The sequence below is a fragment of the Microcebus murinus genome, unplaced genomic scaffold, assembly GCF_040939455.1.
Source record: "Microcebus murinus isolate Inina unplaced genomic scaffold, M.murinus_Inina_mat1.0 scaf010_hap2_Mmur4.0, whole genome shotgun sequence".
NCBI classification, from domain to species: domain Eukaryota; kingdom Metazoa; phylum Chordata; class Mammalia; order Primates; family Cheirogaleidae; genus Microcebus; species Microcebus murinus.
The window spans coordinates 180,357-200,465 of record NW_027438956.1 but is presented as its reverse complement, the minus strand read 5'-3'; the positions used below and the strand labels follow the sequence as shown (position 1 = coordinate 200,465).

Genomic DNA, 20,109 nt, shown 5'->3' with positions numbered 1-20,109 from the left:
TGGACCTGCTGCAGGAGGGGCCAGTGGCCCTGGGCAGGACCGCAGCTGACCATCCTGCTGCCTCCCGTGTGGCCCAGCCACGACCACACCCCGCAGGCCTGCGCCCCCGAAAGGGAGGAGAGAGGGCAAGGGGTGCCAGGACAGGGGGCCCCAGGCCCTCTGCGCAGCCGAGCACTGGCCATCGCGCTGCCTGGAGCCCCCAGAGCAGGACGCCAGCCCGCCGCCCGCGGCCTCGGGTGGTGCCTTACAGGGCGGGACCCTCCGAGCCACCCCGTGGGGGAACCGCAGGAGGGCCGTGGGGCCCGCAGAGCCTCCGCCCGCGCGTGGACAGCCCGCCGCCTCGGCTCCTTTGTCCGAATCCCGCCAGGTGGCTGTCCGGGCAGACCCCACTGGGCCCTGGGGGTGACCCCGTCCGCCCGCCCCCGCCCCTGCCCCCAGGGCGGCTGTCAATGCGGGGCGGTGGGCGTCCACCGGGACCCCGCGCGGCCGGGTTAGTAGGACCGGTGACCGGCAGTAACCCCGCGCGGGGCGCCCTCCGGGGTCAACGACCGAGCTCGCTCTGCGGCCCATCACCCTATCGCCTAGCAACGCCCACCCGCGCGCCGCCATTGGGCCGGCGCGAACGCCCCCGGCGCCCGATTGGCCGCCGCCGCGGGAGCCACGCCCCCTGTCCGCGCGGGCAGCGACAGCGGCGTGGAGCGGGCAGCCGCGAACGCGGGGACCCCGCGCGCCCGCCCGCGAAGTGGGGGCCGCGCCCACCGCCCGCCCCGCTCCCCCGGCGCGGCCCCCGGAGTGGCCCAAGCACGCCCCGTCCCGCCGCCCGCGCGGCGCACACGTGGCCGGCGGACCCGGACGGGGGCGGGGAACGGAAGTCGGGGGCGGGGGCTGCCCGCGCGCCGCCCGCGCCCCCCTCCCCCCCGCGCGCGTCCCCGCGCGGGCCGGCTCGGCGGCGCGCACGGGCATCACCCCACGGCGGCGGCGCGCCGGGTCCCGGGGCGCAGCCCCGACGCTCATTGGCCTGGGCGGCGCAGCCAAGCTGTCAGCCCATGTGGCGTGGCCGCCCGGGGATGGCCGCGGTTTAAATAGCGCCGGCGCCGGCCTAGAGGGAGCCAGAGAGACGGCCCGGCCCGGCCTCGCTCCGCCCGCCCGCCCTCGCCGCCCGCCGCCCGCGCCCAGACCAGACCAGACCAGGTACGGCCGCGGCGCTCGGGCCGGGCCGGGGACTCGGGGCCGGGCCGGGGTGCTCGCGGGGCCGGCCGGGGTGCTCGCGGGGCCGGCCGGGGGCGCTTGTGGGGCGGCGCGGGCCCGAGTCCTCCGGCCTCGGGAAGCGCGTGGCCCGGCGCGCCCGCAGCGGGGTCCCCACGCGGCCTGCCGGGCTTGGTGTCCCAGCCCCTCCGGGGCGCCCGGCCCGGCGCGGGGAGGGCGGCGACGGGGCCGGGGCCGGGAGGGTCGCGGACAGCCATCTTCGCCCCCGGGCGGCCCGGGCCGGGCTCCCCCGCCACAAAGGCCCCGGTCGCCTCCTCGGGGCTGCGAAGGCCGAGGCCCAGCGGAGCGGGACCCGGGAGGGAGGCAGCGCGCGGAGGGGACGGGCCTCCCCCTCAGGCGGGCGCCGGGGGCGAGGCGCAGGGCCGCGGGCAGCCCCCCACCCGGGCGCCGCGGGGGTCTCCACCCCCGGCCTCCCGCCGACTCCGCGTGAATTGCAAGTAGGGGGAACAGAGCGGCGCGTCCTGGAGCCAGTGCCTCGGCGTCCAAGGGCTCTTTATTCGCTCGGTGGGAGGCCGCTTCCCTCCACTCACCGGGCTGGCGGTGAGGCCCTGGGGCCTTGGTGGAAGTGACTGGACCAGCCCTGGCCTCTCCCTCTGCCTCAGGCTGCACAGGAGGCCCCTTGCTAGACCTGCAGCCCTGCGGCCTGGGCTCTTCTGTGGACATCTTAGGGGCCTGGGCCGCACGCGGTTGCTGTGCTCTGGGGTACCGGGAGGCAAGCAAGTGTCCTGAGGCCTCACCTGCACAGGTGTTTGGAGCTAGGCAGCACCTGCCTGGCACCTGGCCAGGAGTGGTTCTCCAGGTTGGACCTTGCTGGAGGGTTCGGACTGGCCGGGTCAGTCCATCATGGAGCAGAGGCTACCTTTCCCCAGAGCCCTGCAGGGCCTTGGCACCCAGAGTGCGGGCCTTTCCTCACCCGGTCCCTCGCAAACCCTGCAGCTCCTGGGCTGGCCTGGGCAGTAGGCCCCACCCCTAATGTGGGGGCCTCTCCTTGTGGCCTGGGGAGAGTGGGTGCCGAGTGCCCCTACACCCTGCTTTGGGACCCAGCCTGTTTGGCCTTTGCCATTTCTTTGCTGGCTCTTAACAGGCTGGGTACCGGGGGGCCTAGTCCTCCATCTCCAGGAAGGGCCTGCCTGCCTGCCCCCCTCTGAGGTCCCCATACCCCCAGGGACGGCCTAGGAGCACTGGCTGCAGGAGGTTGCAAGGCTGAAGCTTGGCCAAGTCAAAGCCAGGCACTGCTGCAGAGGCAGCTGGCCGCTGGGCATTCGGGGCAGCAGGACCCCAGAGTTAACAGGCCAGTGCCAGGGCCCAGGAGCTGGGTCTTGGGGTCTCTAAGGGCAGCACTCTGGGCCCTGCTCTTAGGCAGGACGCGGGGAGGCAGGCAGCTAGGCCAGAGCCTGCGCTCAGGCCCCAGTGGTAGGTCAGGCGATTCTCGCCAGCGAATCTTGAGCAGCCACCATTTGGGGTGCTGAGGCTGTGGGCTGGGGGTGCTGGACCAGGGCTGAGCCCTTGTGGGGCCATGCTGCCCTTCCTGCAGAAGAGCCATGGAGGAGGTTGTGATCGCCGGCATGTCCGGGAAGCTGCCCGAGTCGGAGAACTTGGAGGAGTTCTGGGCCAACCTCATTGGCGGTGTGGACATGGTCACAGATGATGACCGGCGGTGGAAAGCCGGTGAGTGGCCGTGGGGCTCCGCTGGCTCTCGGTTTGAGGTTCAGACTCCACCTCTGCCCCTCAGGCAGCCTCTTGCTGCGCTGTCTTCCAGCTGCTGCTGGCGCTGGCCTGAGCCCAGTTGCAACTGAGGGACACTGGCCGCCCACAGGCAAGGCCAGGCTGCAGCCTCTTCCTGGACATGGCGCCAGGATGGCCTGGGGGTGGGCTCGGCCCGCTGGGAGGCTCCCCAGGTGGCTGGGAGGCCAAGGGCCAAGCAGGCCTCATTTGCCTGTTGGCAGAGAAGCCAGGCTCAGAGCATGGGTGCTGGGCTGAGGCCCGAGCCCTCTGGCCACACCGTCCCTTCCCAGGTCCTGAGCTGGCAGGCAGGGCACCAGGTACCCTAGGGAGGCTGGCCTGACTCTCCCACGCCCAGTACGATCTCCCACAGAGCAGCCCTACCTGCCGGACGGGGTGTGAGTCAGCATGGCGGAGCCCAGGCACTGGCCAGGCCAGGCGGAGGGTCCCTTAGCCTCTCCTCCTCTGGGGTCCCCTAGCCACACCCCCTCTGGGATCCTTCTCAGGTGGGGCTGGGGTCCCACCTGGCAGCCCTGGCTGTGCTTTGGGGTTCACCGTCCGCCCCTCCCAGGGAGTCTGCTCGGCTGCCTGGGCCTCCTGGCTGCAGTGGAGGCTCCGAGACTCCCCCACGGCCACTGCCAGGGCCTGCAGGTCCCCAGGTGCCCTGCCCTCCAATGGCCTCGGTCAGGGGAGGAAACGCCTGCCGTGTCCCGCAGGGCTCTACGGCCTCCCCCGGCGGTCCGGCAAGCTGAAGGACCTGTCCAAGTTCGACGCCTCCTTCTTCGGGGTGCACCCCAAGCAGGCGCACACGATGGACCCCCAGCTGCGGCTGCTGCTGGAAGTCACCTACGAGGCCATCGTGGACGGAGGTGGGTCCTCGGGCTGTGCCCCACCGCCCCACGGCCTCTTCAGGGTAGAGTGGGGCCCAGACCTGCCTTCTCCTGGCCCTGTCCCCAGCCTGGTTTGGCCCCTGATCTGGAGCCAGCGGGCTCGGGGAGGCGTGGGCCCCTGGGCAGGTCACGGTTTCACAACTACACACTGGAGGTGTCCCGGGTGTGCCCCAATGCCCCAGTTTCCTCACTCCTGACCGGTCTTGGTCTTGGTTTGGCTGGTCTCGGGGCGAGGGCCAGGGTGACAGGCAGAGCAGGCGGCTCTGGAGCAGCCCCCACATGTGTCCTCCCGCTGCCCCCAGCCCGGCAGCAGGCGGCACCGGCCGTCCTCCGTGTCCCTCCCGTCCTGCCGTCCCAGCTACCCGCAGCCCAGGGCCCCGGCAGTCTGCTCCACTTCCCCCCTGCTCTGGGGCCTGCGGGTGGGGACCCCGGCCCGCCAGCCTGGCCTCTCCACTGTGTCGCCTTGGGCTGGGGACACCGGCTTGTCCCTCCTGCCAGGCGAGAGGGAGCCTCGGGAGACCGCCTGGTCCCTGGTCCCCTCCCGGCCCCTGTCCCTCGGGCCTTTCCTGCTCCCAGGCCCAACCCGCAGGTCTCTCTTTGTCTCCCGGTCTCGGCTCTGCCCAGGGCAGGTGCCCTTGGAGCTGGGGCACTCCCTGGTCCGGGGGCTCACAGACCCTGCGGTGACACCAGGGCCCAAGGAGTCAGGGACAATGCGGCTCTCTGTCCTCCCACAGCTGCCTCTGTCCGCTTCTGGCGCCCTCTCCTGGGCCCGCCTGTCCCAACGCTCCGTTTCTTCTGACCCGGTTCTCAGTGCTGGGCCCTGGGCAGGCTGGCGCCCACTGTGGCTCTGCTCTGTCCCCTTGGCAGGACACCTCCCCTCCCCCTGGTACCTTCCAGAGTCCCGCTGGGAGGGAGCCCCTCTCACCCAGGCCAGGCCCCGGCCCCAGAGTGGGCCAGGAGGGCGCCGGCCTGAGCCCCGTGTTTCCGGCAGGCATCAACCCAGCCTCTCTGCGAGGGACACACACCGGCGTCTGGGTGGGCGTGGGGGGCTCTGAGGCCTCAGAGGCCCTGAGCCGAGACCCCGAGACGCTCCTGGGCTACAGCATGGTGGGCTGCCAGCGTGCCATGATGGCCAACCGGCTGTCCTTCTTCTTCGACTTCAAAGGTGGGTGCCGCGGGCCTCCCGCGTGCTAAGCGTGGGCCGCAAGGGGTGTCCAGCGCGTGCTGGGGAGGCCCCCATCCACGGCCCCCGCCCACGCCGCCACAGCCGGGCCCCAGCGCAGTGTGCCTTTGCGTGCAGGGCCCAGCGTCTCCCTGGACACGGCCTGCTCCTCCAGCCTGCTGGCGCTGCAGAACGCTTTCCATGCCATCCGCAGCGGGGAGTGCCCGGCCGCCATCGTGGGGGGCATCAACCTGCTGCTGAAGCCCAACACCTCCGTGCAGTTCATGAAGCTGGGCATGCTCAGCCCCGAGGGCACCTGCAAGTCCTTCGACGACGCAGGTGGGCACCTCTGCAGACCCCCGGCCGCCCTGCTGGGGCGTCTTTGCCCCCGTGCCTCCCGCACAGAGCTCCCCGCAGGGGTGTGTGTGCCGAGCCCCATGAAAGGTTCTGCTCTGCCCCAGGGAACGGGTATTGCCGCTCAGAGGCTGTGGTGGCCGTCCTGCTGACCAAGAAGTCCCTGGCCCGGCGGGTGTACGCCACCATCCTGAACGCCGGCACCAACACGGACGGCTACAAGGAGCAAGGTGGGCTCTGGGCTTGGGCGGCGGGTGGTGGGTGGCAGGCGGGACAGCAGGGCGGGTGCTGAGCCTGAGCTCTCCACAGGTGTGACCTTCCCCTCCGGAGAGTCCCAGGAGCAGCTCATCCGCTCCCTGTACCTGCCAGCCGGGGTGGCCCCTGAGTCCCTCGAGTACATCGAAGCCCACGGCACAGGCACCAAGGTGAGGCCCCCCGCGCGGCCCTGCCTCTGCCCGGCCCTGCCTCTGCCCGGCCCTCCGCCCCACCCCCGGGGAGGCAGCCGGCTGGAGCCCGACCCCGCGTTCCCGCAGGTGGGCGACCCACAGGAGCTGAACAGCATCGTCCGGGCCCTGTGCGCCTCCCGCAAAGACCCGCTGCTGGTCGGCTCCACCAAGTCCAACATGGGGCACCCGGAGCCTGCCTCGGGGCTGGCGGCCCTGGCCAAGGTAGGCAGGTGGGCTCCGTGAGCCCTGACCCCTCCCCACTAGGGGGCTGTGCCTGGGCAGCCCCCCACTGGGTGGGACCCGAGCAGACCCGCTCCTCTGGGGACAGAGGAGCAGCTCAGGCGGGAGAGAGAGGGAGGGAGGGGAATGGCTGGAGGAGTCTCCCCAGGGCGTGGAGCAGACGTCACCCGCCCGTCCTTACGGCTCACGGACAGACTGCCAGGCGCCTGGGGCCCCTTAGGGTGACCCCTAGGAGCACTGGGCTCGGAAACCTGACGGCCAAGGACCCCTGGCCTCCACTTTCGGCAGCTCAGGGTTACATGCCTGGTGGGCAGAAGGGCCTGGCCTCCAGCTCCACGGCCAGCCCCTGGTGTCCCCGTCGGGCTGGGGGACTCGGGGCCGGGCAAGGGGGTCCTGAGGCCCACAACGGGCTGAGCACCCCACCCACGGGGCCAGTCTGAGGGCAGGGCTGCAGCAACGTGGTCGTCAGACCCCTGCCTCGGGGGACCGGGTTGGGGGTGGGGAAGCGCGGCGAACAGTGTGGCCGCCCCCCGGGGAGCTGGGGCAGCCGCCCACCACCTCGTGCCCGCAGGTGCTGCTGTCCCTGGAGCACGGCGTCTGGGCCCCCAACCTGCACTTCCACAGCCCCAACCCCGAGATCCCGGCGCTGCGCGACGGGCGGCTGCAGGTGGTGGACCAGCCCCTGCCCGTGCGCGGCGGCAACGTGGGCATCAACTCCTTCGGCTTTGGCGGCTCCAACGTGCACGTCATCCTGCAGCCCAACGCCCGGCCGCCCCCCGGGAAGGCACCCGCCCCGCATGAGGCCCTGCCCCGCCTGCTGCGGGCCAGTGGGCGCACCGCCGAGGCCGTGCGGGCCCTGCTGGAGCAGGGCCAGCAGCACAGCCAGGACCTGGCCCTCGTGTGCATGCTCAACGACATCGCGGCCGCCCCCGCCGCCGCCATGCCCTTCAGGGGCTACGCCGTGCTGGGCGGCGCGGGCTCCGAGGTGCAGCAGGTGTCTGCCGGCGAGCGGCCGCTGTGGTTCATCTGCTCCGGTGAGCCCCCCCTGCAGCCCGGGGCATGCGGGGCGGCAGGCCTGCTGGCGGCCACTCCCTGACACGCCTTCCGCACAGGGATGGGCACGCAGTGGCGTGGGATGGGGCTGAGCCTCATGCGCCTGGGCAGCTTCCGCGACTCCATCCTGCGCTCCGATGAGGCCGTGAAGCCCTTGGGGCTGAAGGTGTCGGAGCTGCTGCTGAGCACGGAGGAGAACACCTTCGACGACATCGTGCACGCCTTCGTGAGCCTCACGGCCATCCAGGTGAGCCCGCACACGCGTGTCTGGGCACCGGCCAGGGGCTCCTGTCGCACCCAGCCGCACTGCCCCAGAGCCCCGCGTGGGCACCGTCTGGGTCCCTCCCACCTGGTGGCCCGGAGGGCAGGTGGGTGGGGGTGCACATGCCCGGGGCCGGCCCGCCTGACGTCCCGTCCGCCCCAGATCGCGCTCCTGGACCTGCTGAGCTCCATGGGACTGCGGCCCGACGGCATCATCGGGCACTCCCTGGGCGAGGTGGCCTGCGGCTACGCTGACGGCTGCCTGTCCCAGGAGGAGGCCGTCCTCGCTGCCTACTGGAGAGGCCAGTGCATCAAGGAGGCCAACCTTCCACCAGGCTCCATGGCAGCCGTGGGTAGGCGTCACCTCCCCCGCGGCCCTGCACGGCCCCCAGCAGTCGGGCCTGATCCCCGCCCAGGCAAGAGTGGGGCGGGAGACCTCACCCAGCTCCCACCACCCGTCCTGGGGTCCTGGGGCTGAGGCCACGTCCCCGACCGGGCCCTAGGGCGTCGTTACTGCGCCAAGAGCCGCCCCCACCTGGGAGACACCTGGGACGGCCCCTCCACCCCCACAGTGGCTCCCACGGCCACACAGTGGGGCCCAAAGTGCCTCGTAAGGCTCGGCGGCTGTCATTACGGCCCCTGTCATTACCACGGACGCCGCGGGCGTCTTCCATGCCAGGGAGGGCTGGCCTGGGGGGCAGGGCTGGGGGTCCCCACAGCCACCCGCTGAGGCTGGCCCTGCCGCAGGCCTGTCCTGGGAGGAGTGCAAGCAGCGCTGCCCCCCTGGTGTGGTGCCCGCCTGCCACAACTCTGAGGACACGGTGACCATCTCGGGACCACAGGTGAGGTGGCCTGTGGCCTCGCTGCTCCTCTGTCCCTCGCACCTGTCGCCGTGTAGCCCCACCCCATCCCTCCCCCTTCACTCCCTCATGGGCTCCAGCACCGCCACCCGCTCCAAGACCGAGCGGGCGGGGTGCGGGCCCTGGCCGGTGGCGGGGAGAGCTCACCGGGGCTCCCCACCAGGCCGCGGTGTCTGCCTTCGTGGAGCAGCTGAAGCAGGAGGGCGTGTTCGCCAAGGAGGTGCGGACAGGCGGCATGGCCTTCCACTCCTACTTCATGGAGGCCATCGCGCCCACGCTGCTGAAGGCACTCAAGAAGGTGGGCTGGGCCGGCCGGCAGGGCGGGGGTGCCGTCCCGCGCCCCTGTGCTGACCCGGCCGTGTGTGCAGGTGATCCGGGAGCCGCGGCCCCGGTCCGCCCGCTGGCTCAGCACCTCCATCCCCGAGGCGCAGTGGCGCGGCAGCCTGGCGCGCACGTCCTCCGCCGAGTACAACGTGAACAACCTGGTGAGCCCCGTGCTGTTCCAGGAGGCGCTGCGGCACGTGCCCGAGCACGCCGTGGTGTTGGAGATCGCGCCCCACGCCCTGCTGCAGGTAGGACGCCCGCTGCGGGGGAGGGGTCCCAGCGGGTCCCAGCGGGTGGGGCCGGCAGTGTCACCCCAGCGCCCGTCCCGCCCCAGGCTGTGCTCAAGCGTGGCCTCAAGCCCAGCTGCACCATCGTGCCCCTGATGAAGAAGGACCACAGGGACAACCTGGAGCTCTTCCTGGCCGGCGTGGGCAAGGTCCACCTCGCAGGGTGGGTGCCCCTCCCCCACCCCTCCCCACCCCACACTGCCGGGGGCCACACGGCCGTTCTCCCAGGAGCAGGGAGCAGTGGGCGGCATGCCTGGCCAACAGCGGGTGGGCTAGACCCGGAGGCCACGGGAGCCTCCTGAGCCCACGGGAGCCCTGAGCCCAGCCCCCCCGGCTGAGCCACTCACCTCCCCTCCACCCACCAGCATCGACGTCAACCCCAATGCCTTGTTTCCGCCTGTGGAGTTCCCACCCCCCCGGGGAACGCCCCTCATCTCCCCCCACATCAAGTGGGACCACGGGCAGACGTGGGACGTGCCGGCCGCAGAGGACTTCCCCAACGGCTCCGGCTCCTCCTCGGCCACCGTGTACAACATTGGTGAGCCGGGCGGGCGGGCGGGCAGGCGGGCTGGCGGGCGGGCAGGTGGTGGGGAAGGCTGCCCCTCCCTGGGCAAGCTGGCACTGAGGCCGTGCCCTCTGCAGACGCCAGCCCCGAGTCCCCCGACCACTACCTGGTGGACCACTGCATCGACGGCCGTGTCATCTTCCCGGCCACGGGCTACCTGCACCTGGTCTGGAAGACGCTGGCCCGCAGCCTGGGCCTGGCCATGGAGCAGATGCCTGTGGTGTTCGAGGACGTGACCATACACCAGGCCACCATCCTGCCCAAGACGGGTGAGGGACTCCCTGGGCCAGAGGCGTGGGCGGCTGGGGGAAGAGGGGCCGCTGACCTCTAGCCTCTGACCCCCACTGCCCCGCAGGGACCGTGCCCCTGGAGGTGCGGCTCATGGAGGCCTCCCGCGCCTTCGAGGTGTCCGAGAACGGCAACCTGATAGTGAGCGGTGAGTGGGGCGCGGCGGGTGCGTGCGGGAGGGACCCCCGCCAGCCGTCCCGCCCACCGCCCACTCAGCTGTCTGTGCCCCCTGCAGGGAAGGTGTACCAGTGGGAAGACCCCGACCCCACATTCTTCGACCACCCGGAAGACCCCACCCCCGCCGACCCTGGGGCCTTACGCCTGACGCAGGCCGACGCGTACAAGGCGCTGCGTCTGCGCGGCTACGACTACGGCCCCCACTTCCAGGGCATCCTGGACGCCAGCCTCGAAGGTGGGGCGGGAGGCGTGCAGGGCTGCGCCGGGTGGGCGTGCGTGTGGCGTGGCCGCGGCCCGGTGTGAGCCGCGCTGAGCGCCGGCCGTCTGTCTGCGCAGGCACCTCGGGCAGGCTGCTGTGGAAGGACAACTGGGTGACCTTCCTGGACACCATGCTGCAGGCGTTCATCCTGGCCTCCAGCCAGCGCAGCCTGCTGCTGCCCACCCGCATCACCGCCATCCACGTGGACCCTGCCACCCACCTGCGCAAGGTGTACCCGCTGCAGGGCGAGGCCCAAGGTAGCACGCCCCCGCCCCGCCCCGCATCCCGGCGTCCCCGGCGCCCCTGCCCGCGCTCACCCGCCCATCCCCGCAGCGGTGGACGTGGTGGTGAACAGCTTTCTGAGCAGCACGGTGGCTGGCGGCGCCCGCATCACACGGCTCCACTCCTCGGCGGCCCCGCGCCGGCAGCAGGAGCAGCTGGCGCCCACCCTGGAGAAGTTCTGCTTCACACCGCACATGGAGGATGGGTGCCTGTCCGCCAGCGCCGCCCTGCAGGAGGAGCTGCAGCTGTGCAAGGGTGAGCCCCGCCCTGCCCCGCCTGCCTGGCCCATTGGAAGCTAATGGCGACGGGGAACTCATCACTCCCCAAGACAGCCGCTGCCGGCACTGTTCTCCTTCAAATAGACCCCCACCTGCCTCCCCCAACCCTGTGGTCGTCCTTGTCAACTGTCCGTTTCAAGGGGACTTGGGGACAAAGACAAGATGTGGTCCCCTTCTGGCTGTGACCCAGCCACCACTAGGTGCAGACCAATCTGCTGGGGCCTGTGCCCCGGGCTGATGTGTGGGAGACCCTGGCTCAGGGCGGGGGTGGGGACGGGCACGGAACACCGCGGGGCCACGCCGTGGCCGGGCCCCTCCCCACGCGCCCATGGCGGGCAGAGTCAGTGTCCCGGGGCGGGGCCAGCAGTGCCCAGGAGGGCCAGACCAGTCCAAGTCCCCTTAAGCAGAGTCTCGCTTCTGGGGCCTCCGGCGGCATTGGTGTCTCTCCCTCCCCAGGGCTGGCACAGGCCCTGCAGGCCAAGGTGACCCAGCAGGGGCTGAAGATGGCAGGGCCCGGGGCCTCCCGGGAGCCCCCCCAGCAGGGGCTGCCGCGGCTGCTGTGGGCGGCCTGCCAGCTGCAGCTCAACGGGAGCCTGCAGCTGGAGCTGGCCCAGGCGCTGGCCCAGGAGAGGCCCCTGTTGCCGGAGGACCCGCTGCTCTGCGGCCTGCTAGACGCCCCGGCGCTCAAGGCCTGCGTGGACACGGCGCTGGAGAACATGGCCGGCCCCAGGATGAAGGTGGTGGAGGTAGGCGTCGGCTGAGAAGAGCCAGGTAGACGAGACCGCAGGGCGGCGAGGTGCCCCAGCGGGCCCCACAGGCTGTCGCTTGTCCCCTACACCTGTGACGGGGGCCGCCACCACGCAGGTGCACGGGGGGAGGGGGCGGCGCAGATGCAGGGCCCGCCGGCCGTGTCCACGCAGCAGCCCCGGGGCCTGGGGCTCTGAAGGTCACCGCAGACGGGGCCCGAGAGCACGGGCTCAGCTGGTGACCTGGCACGCGGGGTCTGCGCAGCCCCAGGTCGGGACACTTCCCTGGCCCGGGGCTGCTCCCAGAAGATGTCCCCCCCCCCAGGTGCTGGCCGGCCATGGACACCTGTACTCCCGCATCCCGGGCCTGCTCAACACCCAGCCGATGCTGCAGCTGAGCTACACGGCCACTGACCGCCACCCCCAGGCCCTGGAGGCTGCGCAGGCCAAGCTGCAGCAATTTGACGCAGCCCAGGCCCAGTGGGACCCCGCGGAGCCCGCGCCCAGCAGCCTGGGCAGCGCCGACCTCCTGGTGTGCAACTGTGCCGTGGCCGGCCTCGGGGACCCCGCCTTGGCCCTCGGCCACATGGCGGCCGCCCTGCAAGAGGGCGGCTTCCTGCTGCTGCACACCCTGCTGCGCGGGCACCCCCTCGGGGACACCATGGCCTTCCTCTCCTCCTCTGAGCCGCAGCTCGCGCAGGGCCTCCTGAGCCAGGTGCGCTGTTGGGCGGGGGGCCGGGGGGCGGCCAGGCCGGGCAGGAGGCCAGGGGCCGGGGGTGGCCAGGCCGGCCGGGCCCTGACGGCCATGCGCTCGCAGGATGAGTGGGAGAGCCTGTTTGCGAGGACGCCGCTGCACCTGGTGGGCCTGAAGAAGTCCTTCTACGGCTCCGCGCTCTTCCTGTGCCGCCGGCCAGCCACACAGGACAGCCCCATCTTCCTGCCCGTGGAGGACACCAGCTTCCGCTGGGTGGACTCTCTGAAGGTCAGTCCCCGCCTGGCCTCCCGGGACCCGCTCACCTGGCACAGGTGCGCAGCGCAGCCCGAGGCCGCCGGCTGCTGACCCTCCCTCCTCCCGCAGAACATCCTGGCCGACGACTCCCCGCGGCCCGTGTGGCTGAAGGCCGTCAACTGCTCCACCTCAGGCGTGGTGGGCCTGGTGAACTGTCTCCGCAAGGAGCCCGGCGGGCACCGGATCCGGTAGGGCCCCTCCCCGCCCCCCGCTCCCCTCCCCTCCCCTCCCGTACGGCGCTCTCACCGCCTCTGCCCGCCACAGGTGCGTCTTGCTGTCCAACCTGAGCAGCGCATCCCGCGTGCCCGCGGTGGACCCCGGCTCCGCAGAGCTGCGGGCGCTGCTGCAGGGGGACCTGGTGATGAACGTGTACCGCGACGGGGCCTGGGGGGCCTTCCGCCACTTCCCGCTGGAGCAGGGTGAGCCCCTGGACCGCGCCCCCGCCACCCCACGCCGCCCAGGCTCCTCGAGTGGGGAGGGGACGGGAGACCCGGCTGGGGAGGCCGCGGCAGCTGCCCTTCCTGTCGCGCAGACAAGCCGGAGGAGCAGACGGCGCACGCGTTCGTGAACGTGCTCACGCGAGGGGACCTGTCCTCCATCCGCTGGGTCTGCTCCCCGCTGCGCCACGCCTCGCCCACCGGCCCCGGCGCCCAGCTCTGCACGGTCTACTACGCCTCGCTGAACTTCCGTGACATCATGCTGGCCACGGGCAAGCTGTCCCCTGACGCCATCCCAGGTATGGCCTGGGGCCCCGGGTGGGCCGGCGTTCTCCGAGGCCCCGGGCTGGGCTGGCACCTCGAGGCCGCCGGCTCACCGCCGCCCGCTTCCAGGGAAGTGGGCCTCACGGGACTGCATGCTGGGCATGGAGTTCTCGGGCCGAGACGCCAGCGGCAAGCGCGTGATGGGGCTGGTGCCCGCCGAAGGCCTGGCCACGTCCGTCCAGCTGTCCTCGGACTTCCTCTGGGACGTGCCCTCCGGCTGGTGAGTGCATGGCCGGACAGGGCCCGGGGCCCGTGGGCGTCGGCGGCAGCAGCCAGGCCGAGCTGACCCTGTGACCCGCCCCCAGGACCCTGGAGGAGGCAGCTTCCGTGCCCGTCGTCTACACCACGGCCTACTACTCGCTGGTGGTGCGCGGGCGCATGCGGCGCGGCGAGACCGTGCTCATCCACTCGGGCTCGGGCGGCGTGGGCCAAGCCGCCATCACCATCGCCCTCAGCCTGGGCTGCCGCGTCTTCACCACCGTGGGTGAGGCCCCGCCCCACAGCGCCCCAGTCCCGGCCCCCTAGCGCCCCTGACCCCACAGCGCCCCTGACCCCACATCGCCCAGTCCCGTCCCCACAGCGCCCCCGGTCCCAGCTCACCGGCACCCTCTGCCCCCAGGCTCTGCGGAGAAGCGGGCGTACCTCCAGGCCAGGTTCCCGCAGCTGGACAGCACCAGCTTCGCCAACTCTCGGGACACGTCGTTCGAGCAGCACGTGCTGCGGCACACAGGCGGGAGGGGTGAGCAGCCAGGCCAGCCCCACCCTCGCAGGGCTGCCGGGGGTGCGGGTCAGCGGGTGTGACCGAGGGACCCTCCGTCCCTAGGGGTGGACCTGGTGCTGAACTCCCTGGCGGAGGAGAAGCTGCAGGCCAGCGTGCGGTGCCTGGCCCAGCACGGCCGCTTCCTGGAGATCGGCAAGTTCGACCTGTCCAACAACCACCCGCTGGGCATGGCCATCTTCCTGAAGAACGTGACCTTCCACGGCATCCTGCTGGACGCGCTCTTCGAGGAGGCCAGCGACGACTGGCGGGAGGTGGCGGCGCTCCTGCGGGCCGGCATCCGCGACGGCGTGGTGCAGCCCCTCAAGTGCACCGTGTTCCCCAAGGCCGGCGTGGAGGACGCCTTCCGCCACATGGCCCAGGGCAAGCACATCGGCAAGGTCGTCATCCAGGTGAGCCAGGGCCCCAGGCGCCCCGCCCCGTCCCCCGGCCGCCCCGCAGCACCTGAGCCGGGGTTTCGCTTGGCGCAGGTGCGACCAGAGGAGCCGGAGGCAGCGCCAAAGCGGGTGGAGCCCACGGTGATGGCGGCCATCGCCAAGACCTTCTGTCCCGCCCATAAGAGCTACGTCATCGCCGGCGGCCTGGGGGGCTTCGGCCTGGAGCTGGCCCAGTGGCTGGTTCTGCGGGGGGCCCAGAGGCTGGTGCTGACCTCCCGCTCTGGGATCCGCACAGGTGAGCAGCTCGGGGGCCCGGGGCCAGCCAGGGAGGGGACTCGCTCCTGCCACCTGGGCCGTTCCCGTCCCCCGTCTTGGCCAGAGCTTGGGTGCGGTGCCCCAGGCCCCCCGCCTGGCGTCCGGGGAGGGCCGTGCCGTGTGTCCTGCCTGGCCACCGCCCTCGCCCCACAGGCTACCAGGCCAAGCAGGTGCGGGAGTGGCGGCGCCAGGGCGTGCAGGTGCTCGTGTCCGCCAGCAACGCCAGCTCGCCGGAGGGCGCCCGGGCCCTCATCGCGGAGGCCACGCAGCTTGGGCCCGTGGGAGGCGTCTTCAACCTGGCCATGGTGAGGGGGACCCCACGGCGGAGCCTGGGGACGGCCCCTGGTGGGGGGAGGGGCCGCCGGGCCCTGGGCGGTGCTGAGGACCCTCCCCACAGGTGCTGAGGGACGCCATGCTGGAGAACCAGACGCCCGAGGCCTTCCAGGACGTCAGCAAGCCCAAGTACAGCGGCACCCTGAACCTGGACAGGTGGGCACAGCCCCCGCCACGTGGCCCCTCCCCGTCCCTGCGGCCTCCCACACTGCCCTGCCCCCGCGCGGCCTGAGCCTCCGCGACTCCGCCTTCCCTCGGGAGCCGGGGCAGACGGGGCTCCTGTGGGTGCTGGCTGGCAGGGAGTGACCCCAGTGCCCACAGGGTGACGCGGGAGGCGTGTCCCGAGCTGGACTACTTCGTGGCCTTCTCCTCGGTGAGCTGTGGGCGTGGCAACGCCGGCCAGACCAACTACGGCTTTGCCAACTCCACCATGGAGCGCATCTGTGAGAAGCGGAGGCACGACGGCCTCCCAGGTGGGTCTCCAGCACCCCTCCTCACGCCCCCGCTCCCCGCCCGCCAAGGCCCCCCCATGCCTCCTGCCCGCCAGGCCCCCCCCACGCTCCCCACCTGCCAAGGCCCCCGCCCACCAGCCCCCTCACCCACAGGCCTGGCCGTGCAGTGGGGCGCCATCGGCGACGTGGGCATCGTGCTGGAGGCCATGGGCACCAACGACACGGTCGTGGGCGGGACGCTGCCGCAGCGCATCGCCTCCTGCCTGGAGGTGCTGGACCTCTTCCTGCACCAGCCCTACGCCGTCCTGAGCAGCTTCGTGCTGGCCGAGAAGAAGGCCGCCGCCCACAAGGACCGGGACGGCCAGCGGGACCTGGTGAAGGCCGTGGCGCACATCCTGGGTGAGCCGGGCCCTCGGTCTGGGCACGGTGAGGGCGGCCGGGAGGGCGCAGACGCGGCCCGTGCGCCACGGCCTGTGCCCCGCACGAGCGGCGAGCTTGCTCCCGAGGGTCATGCGCAGCGGTCTGCAGGGCCAGGCGGGGCTGTAACCATGGCAATGGGAGGCTCAGCACCCCAGGCCATTCCTGCGCCCCCCAGAGCCGCCCCCACACCCCTCACGGTCCGCCGACCGCGGCCTCCCTTCACAGGCATCCGAGACCTGGCCGGCGTAAACCTGGACAGCTCGCTGGCCGACCTGGGGCTGGACTCGCTCATGAGCGTGGAGGTGCGCCAGACGCTGGAGCGCGAGCACGACCTGGTGCTGTCCATGCGCGAGGTGCGGCAGCTCACGCTGCGGCGGCTGCAGGAGCTGTCCTCCAAGGGCGACGCGCCCAGCGGTGCGTGCGGGAGCCGGGCGGCGCGGGGCGGGGCCTCCGTGTGCACCGGCGTCTGCGTCCGGCTCGGCTCACGTCTGCCCCGTCCCGTCCTCAGAGTCGGCGGCCCCCACGCCCAAGCAGGGCAGCCCGGCCCGGCAGCAGGCGCAGCTGAACCTGAGCACCCTGCTGGTGAACCCCGAGGGCCCCACCCTGACGCGGCTCAACGCGGTGCAGAGCTCGGAGCGGCCCCTCTTCCTGGTGCACCCCATCGAGGGCTCCACCGCCGTCTTCCACAGCCTGGCCGCCAGGCTCAGCGTCCCCACCTACGGCCTGCAGTGCACGCGAGGTACCTGCGCGGCGGCGCGGCCGGGCTGCCCTCGGGCCCAGGTGCCCCGGCCTGTGGCCCCTGACCGCGGGCGCTCTCTCGGCAGCCGCGCCGCTGGACAGCATCCACAGCCTCGCCGCCTACTACATCGACTGCATCAGGCAGGTGCAGCCCGAGGGGCCGTACCGCATCGCCGGCTATTCCTACGGAGCCTGCGTGGCCTTCGAGATGTGCTCCCAGCTGCAGGCCCAGCAGAGCCCGGCCCCCACCCACAACAGCCTCTTCCTGTTCGACGGCTCGCACACCTACGTGCTGGCCTACACCCAGGTGAGAGCCCGGCCAGCTCCCCGCTGCTCCCAGTCTGGGCGCCGGCGCCCGTGGTCTGGGCCACCCTCAGCCCGGCACAGCAGCCTCTCCTCCCCCACAGAGCTACCGCGCCAAGCTGACGCCGGGCTGCGAGGCTGAGGCGGAGACGGAGGCCATGTGCTTCTTTGTGCAGCAGTTCACGGACGCCGAGCACAGCAGGGTCAGGCCGGGGTGCTCCGGGCCAGAGGACTGGGCAGGGCGGCAGGGCTGGGGGCTGAGGGCTGGGCGGGGGCGGCAGGGCTGGGGGCTGGGGACTGGACAGGGGCGGCAGGGCTGGGGGCTGAGGGCTGGGCAGGGGCGGCAGGGCTGGGGGCTGGACAGGGGCGGCAGGGCTGGGGGCTGGGGGCTGGACAGGGTCGGCAGGGCTGGGGGCTGAGGGCTGGGCAGGGGCGGCAGGGCTGGGGGCTGGGGGCTGGACAGGGGCGGCAGGGCTGGGGGCTGAGGGCTGGGCAGGGGCGGCAGGGCTGGGGGCTGGGGGCTGGACAGGGGCGGCAGGGCTGAGGGCTGGGCAGGGGCGGCAGGGCTGGGGGCTGGGCAGGGGCGGCAGGGCTGGGGGCTGGGCAGGGGCGGCAGGGCTTGGGGGCTGAGGGCTGGGCAGGGGCGGCAGGGCTGGGGGCTGGACAGGGGCGGCAGGGCTGGGGGCTGGGCAGGGGCGGCAGGGGCGGCAGGGCTGGGGGCTGGGCAGGGGCGGCAGGGCTGGGGGGCTGAGGGCTGGGCAGGGGCGGCAGGGCTGGGGGCTGAGGGCTGGGCAGGGGCGGCAGGGCTGGGGGCTGAGGGCTGGGCAGGGGCGGCAGGGCTGGGGGCTGAGGGCTGGGGTCCTCTCCAAAACGCCAGCCCAGTTTGGAACACCAAAGGACCCGCCTACAGCGTGGGGCAGGGCCCCGGGGAGGCGTCCGGCCTGCTCAGAGCCCCGCCCCGCAGGTGCTGGAGGCGCTGCTGCCGCTGAAGGGCCTGGAGGAGCGCGTGGCAGCCGCTGTGGACCTGATCACCAAGAGCCACCACGGCTTGGACCGCCAGGAGCTGAGCTTCGCCGCGCTCTCCTTCTACCACAAGCTGCGCGCCGCCGAGCAGTACACGCCCAAGGCCAAGTACCACGGCAACGTCACGCTGCTGCGCGCCAAGACGGGCGGGGCCTATGGCGAGGACCTGGGCGCAGACTACAACCTCTCCCAGGTGTGCAAGGGGCCCGCAGGGCGGCGGTCGGGAGCGGGCGGGCGGTCGGGAGCGGGCGGGCGGTCGGGAGCCGGCGGGCGGTCGGGAGCCGGCGGGCGGTCGGGAGCCGGCGGGCGGTCGGGAGCCGGCGGCGGTCGGCAGCGGGCAGCCCCGGCTCACGGGCACTCCCCACAGGTGTGTGACGGGAAGGTGTCTGTGCACGTCATCGAGGGAGACCACCGCACGCTGCTGGAGGGCAGCGGCCTGGAGTCCATCGTGGGCATCATCCACGGCTCCCTGGCCGAGCCCCGCGTGAGCGTGCGGGAGGGCTAGACCTGCCCATTGCCACAGGCGCGCTGCGCCCACTCGCCTGGCCGTGCTGTGGGCCAGGAGGGTCCTGCCGGTGGGACCCTGCCCCGCGGCTGCTAGAAGCAAAGTAGGCCGCCACGCCGCCTCCCACCCACCACCTCCAGTGCGTGCGGGGCGCGGGGACCCCAGCCGTCGGCTCGGAGACGCCCGTCTGTGAAGAGCCGGCGCGGCCCGCGGGAGCCGGGCTGACCCTTTTGTGCCAAGTGGTCTTTGCCACTTGCTTGGTTTGTTGTTTTTCCACTCGAGTTCGCATATTTATTGCGTCACTGGCGAAGCCGCCCGTGGCCTCGACCCCTATGAAGGTCCCGGGCAGCGTCCACTCGCGCCTTCCATGCACGCAGGTGGCCACCCGGGCCTGCCAGCCGAGCCTCCGTGGCCGGCCCCGCCCACCGCTCCGAGGCCACGGGACGGGCTGGGTGCCCGGCTGCCCATGAAGCAGGCCCGGCCCTGCGGACGCGCCGGGCGCCTGCTCCCTGACGTCTGTCTGTCCTGGAGACGATTCCGACTGCTGCTCAGAGTCTGGACCCACCGTGGCGTCCGCGCAGAGACTGCGTCTGCCCTGTCCGCTCTGCGCCGGTTTGGTGAACTGCTGCTCCAGACGCCCGTCCCCAGCCCCACCATTAAACCGCACGTGAGCTCTGGCTTCCTGGCGTCTTTCTTTCCCGCCCCTAGCCAGCCGCCGCAAGCTTCGGCTTCACCACGCCGGGTCACGCGACGCCCTCTGCCCTCCAGGACCGCGGCGTGGCTCCCACCTGCCAGGGAGCGCACACATCTGCAGGGCGTGGGCCGGAGGGTCAGGGCCCAGGGACACAGTGGCCGCGGCCCTGCCCAGGCAGGGTCGAGAGGAGGGACACAGGGCGAGTCAGTGAAGCGGTGGGGGTGGACAAGGCACGAAGGAACCTGTAACTGGTTGTGGTCGACTAGTTGTGAACCCCATTACTGGCAGAATTACCCAGCTTTGTTTTGGGGGCTTCGGCTGGGTGGTCGAGGCCCAGCCCCGGTGCAGACCAGCCTTCTGGTCGGGGATGTCAACCCGCCCACAACGCCTGCACCCTGCTCGCTCACTGGCCACGCTGGCGCAGGCGGGCGCAGGCTGCCCGGCTCTGGAGTCAGGCAGAGGAGTGGAGTCTGGGGGGCAAAGAGGCCCAAGACCTGGAGTCAAGAGGGGGAGGCAGCACTGGCAACCCTCAGGGGATGTCTAGGCTGATGGGGGTGCAGAGGTGAGTTGGGGCGAGGCCCAGCGGAGCCCTGCAGGGGCTGTAGGCCTGGGTGGTGGCAGGGGCCAGGGCCGAATTCGGGAGCAGCAGGGCGGGCCAGCCCCTGGGGTTCTGGAGGCACAAAGGTGGGTGGGGGCTGAGACAGCCCTGGCTGCCTGCAGGGGGAGAGGCAGGCCAGGCTGCAGGGGTGAGGTGTGGTGGGGTCCAGGCACACCATGGTGGAACTAGACAGGAGCCAAGCAAGGCAAGGCAGGTCCACACCTCCCGCAGCCCCGCCCCACACTGAGGAGACGCACCCTTCAGCCACAGCTTGCTCTGGCCTCTCCGCCCCGCCATGCACACTCAGGGTCACCAGGGAGGGTCCCAGCAGCCCCCAAGGCCC

The 20,109-nt window shown here is 72.3% G+C and overlaps 1 protein-coding gene across 1 annotated transcript; it reads left to right on the top strand.

Moving 5' to 3' along the window:
* The first annotated feature begins 1,093 nt into the window (after window positions 1–1,093).
* On the top strand, window positions 1,094–19,152 carry FASN (fatty acid synthase). The gene is made up of 42 exons (XM_075999843.1): window positions 1,094–1,191; window positions 2,801–2,934; window positions 3,705–3,857; window positions 4,870–5,043; window positions 5,179–5,379; window positions 5,502–5,624; window positions 5,704–5,819; window positions 5,928–6,062; window positions 6,652–7,114; window positions 7,193–7,380; window positions 7,558–7,747; window positions 8,142–8,236; window positions 8,418–8,552; window positions 8,623–8,826; window positions 8,913–9,028; window positions 9,231–9,403; window positions 9,508–9,699; window positions 9,786–9,866; window positions 9,954–10,130; window positions 10,232–10,411; window positions 10,488–10,691; window positions 11,171–11,460; window positions 11,786–12,175; window positions 12,278–12,442; window positions 12,539–12,657; window positions 12,734–12,888; window positions 13,002–13,205; window positions 13,300–13,450; window positions 13,536–13,714; window positions 13,850–13,969; window positions 14,054–14,400; window positions 14,479–14,680; window positions 14,854–15,005; window positions 15,098–15,189; window positions 15,355–15,506; window positions 15,639–15,884; window positions 16,131–16,319; window positions 16,414–16,644; window positions 16,730–16,950; window positions 17,051–17,149; window positions 17,911–18,162; window positions 18,337–19,152. The coding sequence occupies exons 2-42, from the start codon at window positions 2,808–2,810 to the stop codon at window positions 18,472–18,474; spliced, it is 7,521 nt and encodes a 2,506-aa protein (XP_075855958.1). The 5' UTR covers window positions 1,094–1,191; window positions 2,801–2,807; the 3' UTR covers window positions 18,475–19,152.
* The last annotated feature ends 957 nt before the right edge of the window (window positions 19,153–20,109 follow it).